The sequence below is a fragment of the Amphiura filiformis genome, chromosome 1, assembly GCF_039555335.1.
Source record: "Amphiura filiformis chromosome 1, Afil_fr2py, whole genome shotgun sequence".
Classification (NCBI taxonomy): Eukaryota; Metazoa; Echinodermata; class Ophiuroidea; order Amphilepidida; family Amphiuridae; genus Amphiura; species Amphiura filiformis.
This window is the reverse complement of record NC_092628.1, coordinates 21,076,732-21,095,652: the sequence shown is the minus strand read 5'-3', so window position 1 is coordinate 21,095,652 and position 18,921 is coordinate 21,076,732. Positions and strand designations below refer to the sequence as shown.

At 37.3% G+C, this 18,921-nt stretch overlaps 1 protein-coding gene across 6 annotated transcripts in view; it reads right to left on the bottom strand.

Moving 5' to 3' along the window:
• Nucleotides 1-526, bottom strand: part of LOC140168297 (kinesin-like protein KIF2A) — a 59,280-nt gene extending 58,754 nt beyond the window's left edge. For all 6 annotated transcript variants that reach the window (XM_072191691.1, XM_072191978.1, XM_072191766.1 and 3 more), the window contains exon 1: nt 348-526. In XM_072191691.1, coding sequence (XP_072047792.1) covers nt 348-402 — 55 coding nt within the window. In that variant the 5' untranslated portion in view covers nt 403-526. The remainder of the gene's footprint in view (nt 1-347) is intronic.
• Between the last annotated feature and the right edge of the window lie 18,395 nt (nt 527-18,921).

Sequence of the window (18,921 nt, the reverse complement as noted above, 5' to 3'; positions counted from 1 at the left end):
GGGCGCGCTTGTACAAAGGGGACGAAGGGGACAATGTTCCCGGATGTCCGACCGAGTGAATACCTACTTTCTCGATCAACAACTGCAAAAACGTGTGACGGTGTGTCTGACTCTTGTCTTGAGTTGAAACTTGAATTTAAGTAGATATTTGATTAATATGATCTTAAATAAATCTAGCTTAATAATGCTGCGGGTGTGACTAGAGGGGACAGGGCTAGGGCTTCCATGAAAACTGTTTTTAATGAAACCGGCAAGATCGATCATCGACGTCAGTCGTCAAAGCTGTCGAATTCTGCAACTTTATATGAGTCACCGTGAATAGCGATGAATAAAATTAATGTATTTACCGTCACTCCTTTGTATATCGACATTCATGCCGACTTTCATGGCAGACAAATCCATGGTGAATCTGAAAAGGTAAATAAATCTCCGATATACTCAAAGATAGCTGATTTTCAGCATAAAGTATTGGACTTCCGAACGCCAAATTTCATCACTCGGCTAAAATTTTGAACGCCTAGGAAACACTGACATGCGCAGAAATAACGATGATCACATTCCCCCATAATCCATTGCGCGTTAATGGTACAAACATACAGGGTGAGTAAATTTTATCAAATTGTGTGAATCAGGGTGTGGCTGTGAACGGTAAAAATCCGTAAAGCAATATTAAGAGTGAGTGAATGGAAGTAAAATAAATATATTAATGATTTCAGGATTATTTTTTAAGGTGTCCTGTTTCCAGATAGGGTATTTTACGGTTCTTTATTTGGTAAATTTAAATAGCCATTTTTTAAGCTACTGAAGTATTCAAGCTACTGAAGACTGAAGTACAAAATTCCCGGACAAAATAATATTGCAAAATTGCATTCCCCACTTCGAGACATTTTGGTTAAAGCCATATTATAAAATTTGCTGCGGAGTGAGGAGAACGCCCTAAAAAAAATTAATTCTGTTTTTTACACGATTGTAATGTAGGCCTACCGTAAAATGGGGTAACTTTGGGCACTTTTCAGAGTTTTTAAATCACTGCTTCCAAACAAAACCAATTGTATTTCTCATTAAAACCTTAATGTACGATTTCCGTCAAATTTTAATTTTGTTATTCTTTATTCAAAATGTTGAAATAATATTAGTAATAACTGACAGGAAGGGTTGATGTCCATTTTAAGTTGAAATAACAAACCCCACTGGTTATTTGGCCATTTAACATGCAGTTAAGTTCTATGAGAGGACATATTATCATAAGGGAGTGTTCATAAATACTTTGGTGGGGGGGGCTGGAAAATATTTTTTTCATGTCGAAAATTTTTAAACCCCCCTCTTCGCGAACCCAAATCTTTTTTGACCCCCCCTCTTAATGGACCTAAAACTTTTTTGACCCCCCTCATATAGGTTCAAAACTATTTTGACCCCCCCCCCCATCATAATGTACCATTCTACTAATTCAATTCTACTACCATTCAAATGGCACTAATGATAGGCCTACTAAAATTTGTACCGGTATTCAAGTGCAATGAAATTGTACTCACGCATGTCATTGATATAAAATAGGCCTATGTGGAATTGTGAAAATGTTTTAAAGTAGCACGCTAAAATTTCTGCCATTTGGAAGCTAAACAAATGAAATTTGATGTAAAAGTGGATTACATACGCGCGAAGAGCGCAAAAATGTGTACTTTGGGGGCTAAAATTAGCCCTACCACAGGGCCTTTTTTTTATATTACACATTATATACACCATGCTATATACTGAGAACTGCTAAAAACCCAGTGACAGCTCACAACCCACTAACCGCTGTCCCCGAGATAGGGGAATTAGCAGTCACTGGCAGCAGCTCTCTGGACATAGCCAGGTTTTATGCATGCATGGTTTTGGATCACCACAGTCAAAAGGCCCTATACTAGTAGGGCTAGCTAAAATGGCCAATTATGAGCTTAATTTGGTCAGAAACACACATAGGCCAACAGGCGTCAACATTGGGGGGGATGATTGAATGTGCCATCCCCCCGGATCTACACGCGCCTATGTTTACTGGGACTTTTTCTTGCGGCGAAGCGCGCAAAATCAAGACTATTTTAGCCCAAAATACAGGGGCGTAGCCAGTTTTCTTGGTCGAGGGGTGAATAAAATTTCGGGGGCACAGACGGGATAAATAAATTGCAGTTGCAACACCGGTTTTGTTTTTAGAGAGACTGTACATGTATTTGAGCTTCAAAAAAAGGCTTTATTTGGGACAAAACGCGTGCAAAAATTGTGTATTTCGCCCATGATGGGATGAAAATACCTTTATTGTGACAATATTTTGGCCCATGATAGGGTTGAATTTATATGGAAAAGGGCCTCCTTGCTCCTTTTCTTTGCTCTCCAGATTTTCTCTTTCATTTTTTGTCAGAGGGGCACTCAGGGTTGTAGCTAGGCCAATTTCTATGCCAGGTGGCAAATTATTGCGAAGCCGAGCGCGCGTAGCGCGTGGAGCTCTCGCGCTTACGGCCAGGGGTCCAGGGGCCCGCTTAAGGGTATCACCCCTAAAAAATTTAAAAAAAAAGTTTTTTTTTTTTTGGTGCCGGGTGCCCAGGCCGGGTGCCGGGCGGCCCTGCCAGCAGCGCCCGGCGTAGCTACAACCCTGGGGGCACTATTCTCTTTCATTTTTTGTCAGGGGCCCTTCCGCCCCCTGTCTACACTACTGCCGAAATGGTGTGTTTTGCTATTAAATTGATGGGCCAGTTTGCGTGATCGCGAAGCGCAAAATTGTGCAATTTTACCCTATTTGGGCCCAAAACATGGTGCTTTTCGATGTACTAAAAAAAGTTGCACATGGCAATTATTGCTTTCTTTTTTCTTTTTTAAGGATTTAAAAATTAGGGGGGGGGAGGACGTGTACCCTGGTTTTCCAAGCTTCCTCCGCCTATGCAACATGATTTAGTTGTATATATCTTCTTCTTTCGTGTCCTTACATCAAACTGTACTTATCCACTGAGAAACACACTTTTGTGCCCGTTGAGAAAATTGCGCCAGATCGTCTGTCGTCACAGACTCTTCCAAAAGCGGGCATTCCAGCAGATGCTGCATCGTCTGTGGTTCTTGTCCACAATCACACATGGTCGGGCCACTGATGTATCCCCATTTGTGAAGGGTATCCTTGCAACGCCCAACACCGGTTCGGAGGCGGTTAAGGCGGCTCCAGTTTGCCCAGACTTCGTTTGCTCCTGGAGGTAGTGATTCTGTGGGTTGAATCCCCATCTCAGTGGTGGCTGCTTCAGATGAAGGCCTTTCTTTCCACATCTGGGTGCGAGCCTCTGATGATGTTGTTTGCAGAGGGAGGGTGCTTGTGATGAAGCTTTTCCTTGACTTCAACCGTCTGGTTGGTGGTGTATGGTTGAAGAGGGGTGTCTTACGTCCGTGGTCTGTTTACGGCGTTCCTCTTTGCTTGCCACAGCTCTCCGGATGTCAGGTGGTGCGATACCTGCCAAGAGGTAGACCTTGTCCATGTTGGTAGGCCTTAAACATCATGTGATGGAGCGGCAGCTTGCGTTGAGTGCAGAGTCTAGCTTCCTAGCATGTGATGATCTCTCCCAAGCAGGGCATGCGTATTCCGCGGTGGAGAAACTCAGAGCCAGTGCTGTTGATCTGATGGTATCTGGGCTAGCACCCCACCTGGTGTTGGCAAGTTTGCGCAAGATGTTGTTGCGTGTGCTGACCTTGGCCTTGGTCTTCTCCACGTGGGCCTTGTAGGATAGGCATCGATCTAGTGTGACCCCCAGGTACACATAGGGCCTGCACTTTGGCTCGTTTTTGCAGGTTTACATGGTCCAATAATCACAAGATGACTGACATGTGGTAACAAAGGAAGCAGTCACTGCAATTTGATTATGTCCCATATGATTGGCCATTCAAGACACCCATGTGAATATACTATAGCGGCCTTTTCAAAATATAATACCTGTTTGCTTGATTGCATTGACAATACCGGGAACAATAGGCCTACACACAGTATATGCATTGGACAAACTTTTTACAATAAGCATGATAAGTGATGATGTGACCTCCAGATTTATACATCGTTCGTCTCGCACACTGACAACATTTGATTGAATGGACTGTAGGCTACTGCGTCGTGATTACGGTGAAGGACACTTTTCAAATCCTTTGTTTGGAGCCAATCAATAAAAGCATGCAGGGCCTCTATACCCATGTACAGTTTATCCCTTACATAACCTATGTCTTGAATACGCTGGCAAAGTTATGTAATAATCGGATTAATACTATATATATAGCAGTAGGTAAAAACAAGTTTTGAATAATCCGCGCTACAAAGTCCCATTCAGTGATCCCAGCGAAAGTGAAAAAAAAAAATCAAATTGTTACGTTTATAAATTTTTTTAATGAAAACAAATGGCAACAGGAAAACGACAGTATTGACGAAGTTGAAGCCCCATTCAAATACATGTAGGCCTAGCTAATTTATATACTGTCAGTACCGGTATATAAATTACAGACTCACGTAAATGCATTATTTTTTGCCTTAGACACACGGCTTTCGGCTGAACCACTGCACTAGCAAGCTTTGTTAGCACATCTATGACAATGACGAAAGGTACAAAATCAGCCATATAAGGCCTTTAGATAGCAGAAGACACCAAATGACCAAATTGGTGTTTTATGACCTTTGACATTCTTTTGTGGCGAGTGACATGGTCTTTCAATTCACGCCGAGTGTCCTTGACAGGTTTGACTATGCTTCAGTGGTCATGAAAGAATTCAAAAGATAACCTCTGCCCCAATAATCCCAAGCAATTGTCTGAAACTGCTCCTCGGATCATAAGAACTCAGTCCTCAAATGATAGTCATAGTAATGTCCAAAATATAAAAATTACTGACTATCATTGAAGACCGAGTTCCGCAGTCTAGTATCCAAAATCTGAATTTTGATGATTTTTACGATCGTCGGGATGAAAAAAATCAAAAAATCACTGAATATTCCTTTAGTTCCTCCTCTCCTTACCCTGGCAATATAAATCAAAGAAAAATAAATAAAACAAGAAAAGAAAAAAAAAGACAAAGAAAATTAACCAAATTAAAGACTTAATGTACGATCATTATATACACAAAATGCTGAAATAATACTAGTAATAATTATCGGGAATGGTTTCTGTTAATTTTGAGCTGAAATAATAAGGTAAAGTGAAAGAAACACTGCTTGTTATTTTGGCCGTTTAACACGCAGTTCTATGGGATGACATTATGACTTTATGTCGAACTTTGCTCTATTTACCTACAAACACAAGCAATTTGGCTGATTCCATTTAGGTGCAAGTTGTAAACATTACAAATATGCTAAAAAATCAGGTTTGAAAAAAATTAACCAAATTCATATTATAAGATCGTACATTATGACTTTAAGGGATCTGGAATGAGCGTTTTGAGCGTTTCGATAGTATTTTTTGTGGGACATGAGAGCACATCAGACATATCGAATTGCATTCTGAATACGAAGAATGTCTTTCTGATATCAAATAAATTTCATTTAAATTTATGATATAATACAAATTTTATGACAAATTATTAAAATTTGATATTTTTCACATTTTTGATATATAACAGTCCTCGATGATATATTCTTAAACAGTCCCTGGTATACCATACATGTATAGTCCTATGTATAGTAATTTTGCTTTATCTGTTTTGTGCTGTTTAAACAAATAGTTAAACATAATTTCCATAAAATGTAAGCTTTTACTGTCAGATATGTCCCCTTTTAATTTTGAGCAGAACAAGTGAGGTAAAGCAAAGAAAATTGGAATTTACTACTAGGCCTACTACTACTAGCGCCAAAGAATGTTATACGATTGTAAAACGGTACGATCCTTTGGGTGTGTGTGTGTGTAGGGGTGCGTATGTGTGTCCTGCACGCGTATTTTTTTCTGTAACTATAATGGGACGCAATATAGTACAGGAGCAGCAACCTCAAAAAAATGACTTCGTTCACCCTCCACTACATACAAGGTTTGACACCATAGGTAGTTAGTATGGACCCTCTAGATCACTGCTAGGTAGGTAGTGGACTCAAATTGTGGTATCACTTTTTTTTTACAGGTCATTTTATGTGTGGACGTATAATCGCATAAAATCACCAAAAATAGGACAAAATTAAGGGGTAGGGGAGATATAAATTCTCATAACTCAACTTTTACTCATAATAATGAATTTATTTTGGTATGAATATGTAGCTAATTGATTGTTCTAACTGCCTAGTATTATTTGAAAGCAAACCTAGGTTTCATTTGATCATGATTGGAAGTGGCCAGTCCATACACTAGTGAAAAATCAGATATTTCACAACAATGCGCAGGGTGGGTGTTTTTGTGACATTGGCTTCAAATTTTACTATTGTGCCAATTTCTATTTTCAAAATTAATTAAGTTTCCTTTTTTTAATTTTGTTTTTAATATCAAGCATATCTAGGCAAACTTTGATGTTCTGGTTCAAATATTTTTGTATGTGCATGTTTGCTTGCATGTTGGTTTGTGTTGTGTGGGTTTGGGGTAGGTGTGTGTGGGTATGTGGGGGTGGGTGCGGGGTGTGTATAGGGTTCAGGGTTGGGGTGTTTTACATGTTTTAATATGTCACTCGGCTGAACTATATAAATTCTATTAACATGATTAACAACATTTGTTTGTTAAGTTGCCATTCATGTACTATTTTGAATATTTATATGTGTGGGGTGAGATCAACCGCTGTTTGTCAGGAAAATAGACTGAAAATGTAAAAAAAATAGTTACTTTTCCACATGTAGCAGCGTGTGTAACAATATTAAGGGGTAGGGGAAATATAAACCATCATAACTCAACTTCAACTCATGATAATGAATTCATTTTGGAATTAATATGTAGCTAATTGATTGTTCAAACGTGTTAGTATTATTTTAAAGCAAAGCAAACATTAATTGTCAGGTAGATAGCCATAAAATGTGAGAAAAGGTTACTTTTCTATGTATAACCATGTCAAATATGGCATTATTAAGGGGTAGGGGAAATAAAAACCACCATAACTCAACCTTTACTCATAATAATGAATTCATTTTTGGTATCAACATGTAGCTAATTGATTGTTCTAACTTTCCAGTATTATTTTTAACAGAAAAACCATAAGATAGACATAAAATATGATAAAAATGTTAATTTTCCAATGTGTAACAGCGTAAAATTTGACGATATTAAAGGTTAGGGTACGTACAAACCAACGTAACTCGACATTTATTCATTATAATTCATTCATTTTGGCATTAATATATAGCTATTTGGTTGTTGTAATCTTTTAAAGCAAAATAACCATTAATTGTTAGCTGGAAAGACATAAAATGTTTAAAAAATGTCAATTTTTCATGTGTAGTACTGTAAAATATGACAATATTAAGGTGTAGGGGACATTCAAATCACCAAAACTCAAGTTTTACTGATGAAAATGAATTCATTTTGGTAACAATATGTAGTTAATTGTTAGTTCTAACTTTCTAGTATTATTTAAAAGCAATTAAGCAATTAGTTGTCCGGTAGATAGACATAAAATATATGAAAATGTTAATATTCAATGTCTAACAGGGTAAAATATGACAATATTAAGGGGTAAGGGGACATACAAATCACCAAAACACAGGTTTCACTGACGAAAATGAATTCCATTTTGGCATCAATATGTAGCTATTTGATAGTTCTAACTTTCTAGTATTATTTTAAAAGCAACTTAAAATTCATTAGTTGTCAGGTAGATAGACATAAAATGTATGAAAATGTTAATATTCAATGTCTAACAGCGTAAAATATGACAATATTAAGGGGTAAGGGACATACAAATCACCCAAACTCAAGTTTTACTGATGAAAATGAATTCATTTTGGTATCAATATGTAGCTATTTGATAGTTCTCATTTTCTGGCATTATTTTAAAAGCAATTAAGTTTCCCACGAGGGGTTGAAGGTCATAATGGGGCCAATACTAAAAAATTATCCTATCATGTTGTAATGTTGTAATCTCAAATTGTTCCTCTCATCGCTAAGAATTTAAAAAAAAGACAATTGTCATAGTTCTACGAAGCTTAGTTCAGGGGTTATAACGTCGAATATATCAATATCATAAATAAAGGTCAAATTTTTAAAATGGTCCAATTGCATCAATTAACGTAAGAAACCTCAATCGTATACTACATTCAAATGTTGGTGCAACGATTTGTATTCCTGTGTTCCCCTTCACAGTTAATGCAGCCAAAGTTGAGTTGTGGTAATATTTTCCCCTACCCTTAATATTATCATATTTGACACTGTTACACATGGAAGTTTTTTCTCACATTTCCTTTGTATCTACATAACAACTAATGATACCAGAACGTTCGATGAATTCATTATCAAGAGTAAAAGTTGAGTTATGGGAGTTTATATTTCCCCTACCTTGATATTGTCATATTTAGGGACCGTTCACAAACACTTGTAAGGGGGGGGCATGATGCAAAAAGGGGGGTCTGACAATTTTGACCCTCCTAAGGGGGGGGCCTGAAAAAAATGATCAAAAATTTTCCTGGAAAAATTGAGTTTATATGATTTTCTATGGGGTTGACCCATAATTTTCATGTCAAATAGGGGGCCCTACAATTTTTGAGGTCTGTAAAGGGGGGGGGGGCTCGAAATAATATTTTGCGATGAAATTTTTTTGCATCAGGCCCCTCCCCCTTACAAGTGTTTGTGAACGGTCTATTACGCTGCTAGATATAGAAAATGACTTCTTCTGACAGTTTCTGTGTATCTACCTGACAACTAATGATCGCTTTGTTTATAGAAAGTTAGAACAGCCAATCAGATACATTTTGATACCAAGATGAATTCATTTTCATGAGTAAAAGTTGCGTTATGGCAGTTATATATTTCCCCTACCCCTTAATATTGTCATTTTACGCTGTTAGACATAGAAAACTTACCTTTTCCTCACAGTTTCTGTATATACTGCCTGACAAATAATGGTCGCTTTGCTTTAAAATAATACTAGAAAGCTAGACCAATCACTTGGATATATTTTGATACCAAGATGAATTCATTTTCATGAGTAAAAGTTGAGTTATGGCAGTTTACATTTCCCCTACCCCATAATATTGTCATATTTACGCTGTTAGACATAGAATATTTACCCTTTCCTCACAGTTACTGTGTATCTACCTGACAACTAATGATCGCTTTGCTTTGAAATAATACTAGAAAGTTAGAACAATCACTTAAATACATTTTGATACCAAGATGAATTCATTTTCATGAGTACAAGTTGAGTTGTGGCAGTTTATATTTCCCCTGCCCCTTAATATTGTCATATTTATTTATGCTGTTAGACATAGAATAGTTACCTTTTCCTCACAAATACTGTGTATCTACCTGACAAATAATGGTCGCTTTGCTTTAAAATAATACTAGAAAGTTAGAACAATCACTTAGATACATTTTGATACCAAGATGAATTCATTTTCATGAGTAAAAGTTGAGTTATGGCAGTTATAAATTTCCCCTACCCCTTAATATTGTCATTTTACGCTGTTAGACATAGAAAATTTACCTTTTCCTCACAGTTTCTGTATATCTGCCTGACAAATAATGGTCGCTTTGCTTTAAGATAATACTAGAAAGCTAAACCAATAACTTGGATATATTTTGATACCAAGATGAATTCATTTTCATGAGTAAAAGTTGAGTTATGACAGTTTACATTTCCCCTACCCCGTAATATTGTCATCTTCACGCTGTTAGACATAGAAAAGTTACCTTTTCCTCACAGTTTCTGTATATCTGTCTGACAACTAATGGTTTCTTTGCTTTAAAATGATACTAGAAAGTTAGAACAATCACTTAGATACATTTTGATACCAAGATGAATTCATTTTCATGAGTAAAAGTTGAGTTATGGCAGTTTATATTTCCCCTACCCCTTAATATTGTCATATTTACGCTGTTAGACATAGAAAACGTACCCTTTTCTCACAGTTTCTGTGTATCTACCTGCAACTAATGGTCGCTTTGCTTTAAAATAATACAAAAAAGTTAGAACAATCAATTAGATATACATATTAAATTGAATTGAATATAATTAATACCAAGATGAAGTCAATATCATGAGTAAAAATAATATTGAGTTCTGATGATTTATTTTCCCCTACCCCTTAATATTTTTCTATGTTATGCTGATATACGAGGGAAATCAACATCAGTTTTTGTTGGGTTTTTTGGTTTTTTTTAAACATTTTTGTCTTTTTCCCAGTGGTTACTCACGTCCTACACATAAATATTCACATCAATGGAAACTTAACGGATTTTGTAAATGGAAGTTGGTGCAGTGAAGTGACATATTAAGACATGTACACACACATTCATCCCCTCACCCCCACACATACCCTATGTACACCCAGCACCCCCCCCCACACACACACCTCGTCCCACATACACCCCCAACGAACTCATACATATTATAATGATTGGAACTGTTACAATAATGTTTCCCTTGATATGCTTAACATTAAAAACAAAATTAAACATTAAAATTTAAATTAAAAAATTAAAAATGGAAACTGAATCAATTTTGAAAATATAAAGTGGTATAGTTGTGAGATTTGAGGCCATTGTCAAACTTTACACATATGGTTTTAAAAAATCAGATTACCACTCATTTATGGACTATATACTTCCAAATATGCTCAAATGAAACCTGTTTTTGTTTAAAAATAATACTAGAAAGTTAGGAAAATCATTTAGCTACATATTGATACCAAAATGAATTCAAAATCACGAGTAAAAGTTGAGTTATGGGAATTTATATATCCCCTACCCCTTAATTTTGTCCTATTTTTGGTGATTTTATGCGATTATACGTCCATACATAAAATGACCTGTAAAAAAAAAGTGATACCACAATTTGAGTCCACTACCTACCTAGCAGTGATCTAGAGGGTCCATACTAACTACCTATGGTGTCAAACCTTGTATGTAGTGGAGGGTGAACCAAGTCCTTATTTAGGCCCCCTGTGGGATCTTGCTCCTGGACTAATACGATACCGGTATGTTATAAGAATCAAACTTACAAGAAAAATGGCTCTTGTCAAATCCTACAATTCTGTTAGAGAAAATATGCATATTTGCATTAAATGTTTAATTAATTGACATAATTGATTAATTAATAAATATTTTATTTAATGATTTACCATAATTCCGAACATGTCAAACAATGTGTCAAATTAAGGGCTGGGGTATGAACGTTTGGACGGTATTTATTTTGGGACTTTAGAGCACATCAGACATATCGAATTGCATTCTGAATACGAAGAATGTCATTCTGATATCAAATAATTTTGATTTTTGAAATTCGCAATTTAATACACATTTTATGGCAAATCATTAAAATTGATATTTTGATATTTAACAGAACTTGAAGAGAACTTTATAAATCTGATGATTTATACTTAAAGTGTATGTAGGTGGGATGAAAAGCCGACGATCAATTGAACATTTTGACCTTTCGTATTGAAGATATGGATTTTTTCCCAAAACACCAAAAAAATTAGGTCTTTTTGGGAAAAAAATCCATATCTTCAATATGAAAGGTCAAATTTTCAATTGACCGTCGGCTTTTCCTCCCTGCTACATACACTTTAAGAATATATCATTAGATTTATATAATTCACTTCGATGACTATTATATATAAAAAAATTGAAAAATATCAAATTTTTATAATTTGTCATAAAATTTGTATTATATTGCGATTTTCAAAAATGAAAATTATTTGATATCAGAAAGACATGCTTCGTATTCAGAATGCAATTCGATAGGTCTGAGGTGCTCTCATGTCGCACAAAAAATACTGTCGAAACGCAATAAACGCTCATTTTAGATCCCTTAAAGCTATTGAAGTGCTTTATAAATTGGTCAGATAGAGCACATTTTGCAGAATGCATTTAGTATTTTAGTTACATGACTCCAAACATTCTATTCCAATTTTTTTGCTTTACACGCATAGGAGCTGTACTTTTAAAATCCGCGCCTAATCAATAATAATAGTCTTTCACTCCATTGTCAAACCTAGAGTGTGATGGTTTTGTAGCAGATGACAGTGCTCATTCAAGCCTGTCAAGGTCAGTTAGTAGCCACTTGCTGAATGGATGGCCATTATCAGCTATCAAAGAGATGCCTTGTGCAGCTGCCAATCACAGTAGAGGTTTGATAACATTTGTTAAAAACCCAAATGTGATACAAGGACAAAGCTGTGCATGTTGGTACTTAATTGTTTGGATTCTTATGTTGAAATCCCCTTGTATTAGTATTTTTATGTGTAGTGTATATTGTTCATAAATTATATAGCTTTTAAATTATGGGCATTTTTGCTCTGTTGCACTGTACCATTATGGAATATGAGCAAATCAATTACCGACACAAGCAGGTATACAGTGCATTATTTTATTTTTATTTCGTATCTCAGGAGCACAGCTCACTTGGTAAGGCATCAGAATTTTGTTCACGAGCGCTTCTGAACTTTAAATCGGAAGGTGGTGAGTTCGAGCCTCATCACGGTTACATTAATTTTATAAACCAAATATTGTTCGAACTTTTCATATTTGTTTTTCTTTTATTGTTTCTTTTCTTTGTCTTTTTTTCTTGTTTTATTTATTTTTTTCTTTATTTTTCTTTTTTTTTATATTGCCAAGGTAAGGAGTGGAGGGATCTAACGGCCCATTCAGTGATTTTTTCATCCGGACGATCGTAAAATCATCAAAATTCAGATTGTGTACTGCGGAACTCAGTCTTCAATGATATAGTAGTCAGTAATAATCTTTTGGTCATTATATGACTATCATCATTTGACGACTGAGTTCTTATGATACATCATCCGAAAAGCAGTTTCAGACAATTGCTTGGGATTTTTGGGGCAGAGGTTATCTTTTGAATTCTTTCATGACCACTGAAGCAGAGTCAAACCTGTCAAGGACACTCGGCGTGAATTGAACTGACCATGTCACTCGCCACAAAAGAATGTCAAAGGTCATAAAACATCAACTTGGTGTCTTCTGCTAGTGGTTCAGCCAAAAGCCGTGTAGGCCTATTTAAGACAAAAATAATGCATTTACGTGAATCTGTATTACAGACAGTATATAAATTAGCTACATGTAGGCCTATTTGAATGGGGCTTCAACTTCGTCGATACTGCCGTTTTCTTGGTTTTTTTGTCAATTTTTTTCATTAAATTTTTTTATAAAAGTAACAATTTGATTTTTATTTCACTTTCGCTGGGATCACTGAATTGGGCTTTGCAACGCGATAGGCCTATATTCAATACTTGTATTCACCTACTGTTATAGCATTAGTCCGATTATTACACAACTTCGCCAGCGTATTCAAGACATCCGATGCAAATAATCACCTAGATTATGACGTAGCATTCCGTAAATATGGCGGAGTACTCAAATTCATTCAACAAAAGCATGATTACAAGCTATTGCAATCGTCTCACACACATAAAGGCCGGTTTACACGATGCAATTTTCCATGCAATTGCCTGTTGCACTGACCTTGGAAAAAGATTGCACCGTGTATTTTGGATTTGCAAGGAATTAATCCCCCGTGCATCAGGCAATTAATCCCCCAAGCAACAGGCAAAAAGGTAGAGACTTGCTCTACTTTCAAGGCCTGTTGCATGCAATCTAACCTCCTTCAGCATGTTCAGCCAATCAGCTGAATGAACACCAGCTGGTCGCTGCATTCATTTGGGAAATGTAGGGACCAACTTTGTAGGCCTATGCTGTTGCTGTCAAATAAAACATCATGGCCAATTCCAAAGCAACACCTATGGCACGGAAATTCCTTGATCTGTACGAGGAACATGAAGTGCTTTGGAACGTAGGCCACGCGGCCTACCACGATAAGAAAAAAGAACTATAGCCCTAAACAACATATCGGAGGATATGATTATGAAAATTTAACCACTAAATATGTTTTGAGTATATCCCCAAATCTATGACCACGCTCATGGAATTGCATGGCCACATATTGCTTCGTGTATTTCGATCAATTGCACAGCTTCATGGTCAGTGAGCACATAATCTCACCCACTAAGTAATGGGCCTTGCAATGGAAATTTCATCGTGTAAAGCCACCTTAACAAATGCACTATACGATCAAATAGGTTGACGACAACGTTTGATTGAATGCACTGCATTGCGCCATGATTACGGTGAAGGACACCGGTTTAAATCCTTTGTATGGAGCCAATCAATAATTTCACGCACATCCTCTATTATTGCCAAATTATTGCTCGAGATGATTGCACACTGTAAAAGAGCTATTGTTATAATGTTTGATGAAATCGTGTTTAACTATTTGCTTAAGAACGGCACAATACAGATAAAGCAGACAGATTTACTACATGTGGTACATGTACATACATAATAGGGAATGTGTGTGAGTCGAGTATTACCTAATTATAATAGGGGCGTATCCAAAAATGAATTCACGCCCCTTTCAAATGTCGAGCCAAAGTGCAGGCCCTATGCTGGGTTAGAGCAGAAAGGGAGCTTGGTACCTGACCAGGTGATGTTCAACTGTCGCTTGGCTTCCTTGTTGATAAGGTGGAAGGCACAGACCTGGGTCTTCCCTGGGTTTGCGCGCAGTTGATTCTCGTCGTAGTACTCTCCTAGTCCAGTCAGTGTATCTGTCAGAGTGTCTTCGATCACCTCAAAGCTGGTACTCTGGCTGGTTACGCACAAGTCATCTGCATATATAAACCGCTTGGTTTGGCTGTCAACTGGCTGGTCGTTGGTATAGATGTTGTATAGCAGAGGAGCTAGGACACTTCCTTGGGTGAGTCCGTTTCGTTGTCTGCGCCATCGGCTTCGCTTCCCTCCTAGTTCAACAAAGAACCTTCTGTTCTGGAGCAGGGTTTGTAGAAGCCTGGTGAGGTGAACATCCTTAGTCATCTCAAGCACTTTGGCGAGTAGCCGGCGATGGTTGACTGTGTCATAAGCTGCAGAAAGGTCGACGAAGACAGCACCTGTGATCTGCCCTCTCTCAAATCCATCCTCAATGTGTTGGGTGAGGTTTAGCAGCTGGCTGGTTGTTGATTTCCCTGGGCGGAAGCCAGCTTGTTCAGGGATCAGTAGACCATCTACATGTGACGCAAGGCGGTTCAGGATGAGCCGCTCAAACAGCTTGTAGCTATGGCATAGCAGAGATATTGTATATATCAGTGATAATAAATGAATAATCTGTAGGCCTACTACATGAAACATTATTGTAAAAATTGTCAACACTAAAGAAGAGCAAATGTATTGCAGCTTTTAGTGATTTAAGGAGCTGCTGACCAGAAAGAACTGGCACAAACCTCAAAATGAAGTTATAGACGACAATTTTTAACATTGGATCAAATGTACTTTTGTTCTGGTTTAATATGGGAACATATGCGCGCGCAGCGAGCTGAAATTTTTACACCCCCCCCTCTACGTGCCGAAAACTTTTAACCCCCCTGTTCATACACCCAAAACTTTTTAACCCCCCTATTCAGAACTCCTAAAGTTTTTTGACCCCCCCTACATATTTTCCAGCCCCCCCACCAGAGTATTTCTGAACACTCCCTAATTTTCAAATTATGATAATATGTCGAACTTTCCTCTGTTGACCTACAAAGACAACAAATTTGGCCGATTCCATTTAGGTGCAAGTGTAAACATTACAAATATGCAAAAAAATCTGGTTCGAAAAAAATTAACCAATTTCATATTATAAGATCGTGGCTTTAACTCTTTTTTATGACATTAGGGTTCCCTTCTACAACTTGAAGTTGAAAAAGATTTTAAAATAATTTTGTAAGGGTGCCCTAGAGGTTAAAAATAGCCTGACCAAAGTTACCCCGCATTTGGGGCAACTTTGGTCAGAGTATTACATTCCATGAAGGAAAATTTTTTTTTTTTTAAATGATCTTCGCTGTATATGGGCAAGTTGTTGTTTTTTGTGACATTTGACCCCTTGCAAAATTAATCAAGCACACACCCTTGCTCACAAATATCGATTTTTATTGTTTTCTGATTTTTTTATATTTTTTTTAATGCTCATTTTTGGTCAAAAATTTAAAAACTGCAGAAACCATTTTATGTTTGGCACCTTAGCCAAAATGGGTCGAGCCTGGGGAAAGCAATTTTGGCGCATACATTTATGGGGCATCTTTTTTTCAATAAGACGCTCTAAAAAAGTTTCAGACAGTACAGAAAATAGGCACAATTTCCTGCTCGCTACGCTCGCATTATTAAATGAAACATTAAGGTTTGTAACTTGATTTTAGAAAAAATTGCCACTGACATGATATATACAAGGCCGGGTTATTTGTAGGGCTCACTTATTGCACATCGGTCCTCTAGTTCTTGGCCAGAAATATACAGCATTATCCTATTTTCCGCCCAATTGATACACACCCCAATCCTATTCTTTTACTTGGAAACTGGCAATGAAAGTGGCAACACCACAAAAGTTTTGGAAAAGAGGCAAAAACTTGTTTTCACATAGCTAAGATATTATTATAGGCCTATTCCTAATCCTATTATGTAGGCCTATGTCATTTCAATAATTGGATATACAATTGGTTATATATATTATTCGAAGAATATCATGAAACGTATTTGCTATTACATTTAGAGTGCATTATATATTGCATATTGGACGCAGTGGCGTAGCGTCATAGGGGCATGGGGGCACGCGTGCCCCAATCGATCTGAATTTTTTTTAAATCCCATAGGAAAATGGCCGAAAACGGCTCCCCCAATCAGACCCGGTGCCCCCCAATCAGACCCGGTGCCCCCCAATCAGACCCGGTACACCCCCCATCAGACCCGGTGCCCCCCAATCAGACCCGGTACACCCCCATCAGACCCGGTGCCCCCCACCCCAATCGGATGACCCACGCTACGCCACTGAGTGGAGGTGCATGCCTTTACCTGATTTAAAATGGGGAATGAGGCTGCCGATCGGGTCACGGACAAGGGCTTACTGGTCCTTTCCTGGCAGTTATGCCTACAGACTGATATTAAAGCCATATTATAACATTTGCTGAGGAGCACGCCCTCAAAAAAAATTCAGATTTTTACACGATTGTAAATGTAGTTTTGTCAATATCCGAGATTTTGAATAAACCGCCGGAACCGTCGTTTTATTATTACGATAGAAATATTAGTCGAACGCGTATGCGATGTTCATAACACATATTCTACTATGTACACGGCGTGCGGGACACACACGCCAGAGGATCGTATCGTATTACAACCGCCGGAGTAACATTATAATAGCGCTAGTAGTAAATTCCAATTTTCTTTACTTTACCTCACTTGTTCGGCTCAAAATTAAAAGGGGATATATCTGACAGTAAAGGCTAACATTCTATGGAAAATAAATACAAATTTTTAAAGAAATGTTATAATATGGCTTTAATTATACAAGTTCAGCATCTTGCCCGGGGACGGCAAAAATAAAAAAATTCTTCTCTGTTTTGGTGTTGGGGAAAACATGAAAAACTACTAGCGCGCAAAAGAGCTCAAAAGATTGGTTATTTTGGCCCAAAATTCACCCCGGAATTTTAATGGAAACCAGGCGCCCTTCCCTGTTTCTATAAGGCCGTATAAAATTAATGTTTTGGTTCTCGTCCAGAGGATTTTCATGAATTGATGAGGAGGGAGGTGTTTTTTTTTTTTTCAATGTAAAATTAGCATTGTCAGTAGTTTTCGGTCTTCTCCAACAGTGCTCGAGGAAACGATGAGGCCCTTTTTTTTTTTCAAATGTGAGATTCTGAGGATAAACCCCTAGAGTACCACAAAAGACTTGGAAGTGATGCTTGTTCTCTAATAAACTTATTTATATGTATGAAGATTTCATAAATCATTCCAAAGTCTAAAAAAATTGAAAAATCTATAAAAAAAAAAAAATCTGACAAATCCCAGAAATTGAGGAGGGAGGGGACGAGAACCAAAATATTAATTTTACACGGCCTAAGTTTTCGTTTCCTTCACTTTCCTGATTTTTTTTTATCAGAAGGGGCACTTTTCTCTTTCATTTCAGGGGGCACTGATTTAGGCCTACACAATAAAAAAACAACGTGTCCACGGCTTCAGGCCTTAGTTCACCAATTTGGGGCCTTTTCTAACTAAAATTGTATACACAATTTGTGCATTGCGCTTTGCGACCATTTTTTACATTTGACTAAAGTTTTTCTCAACTTGCCCCTGGGCCAATTTCTGGCTGCTCTAAATCCGCCATTGTGTGCCCCCCCCCAATTTTTAAACTGATGCCCTGGCCCTGGCCCCAGGATCAGGGAGACGCAGGAGGAGAATGATTGTTCTTTTTCTTTTTTCTTTTTTGCACAGTGAGGTTCGAGGAGTAATTCTGGCACGGAATTTTGAGGCACCTTTTTTGATATTGACCAAAAGCATAGCTCAGAAATGTAACACTTAGGCCATGCTTAGTCCTACTGACTCTTAGGCCTATTATGGCCTGCTCTTTCAAAATGCAATACTTAGCTAGTAAGCATAATAGACAACTAATAATAGGGCATGCAAATTATTGCGAAATTTAGATCTTTCTCATCTATAGGACTAAAGCCTAGGTTATATAGGCGATGATGATGCCAAAAAAAAAAGAGAGAAATAAAAACCATGGTCAAGATGAAGCATTTTATTGAGACTTACGATTTAGGCTATTTTGATGTCTGATATATGTGAGATTTTTGTGTAGTGGATTTAAAAATAAAATAAAACGGGCGAAAAAAACTGAAATTAACTAAATCCAGCTGAAATAACGTGCAAAAACACGGGCGGTTTTACTATTTTTCAATGTAGGCCTAATGCGCGCGTGGCTTTGATTAAATTAAGA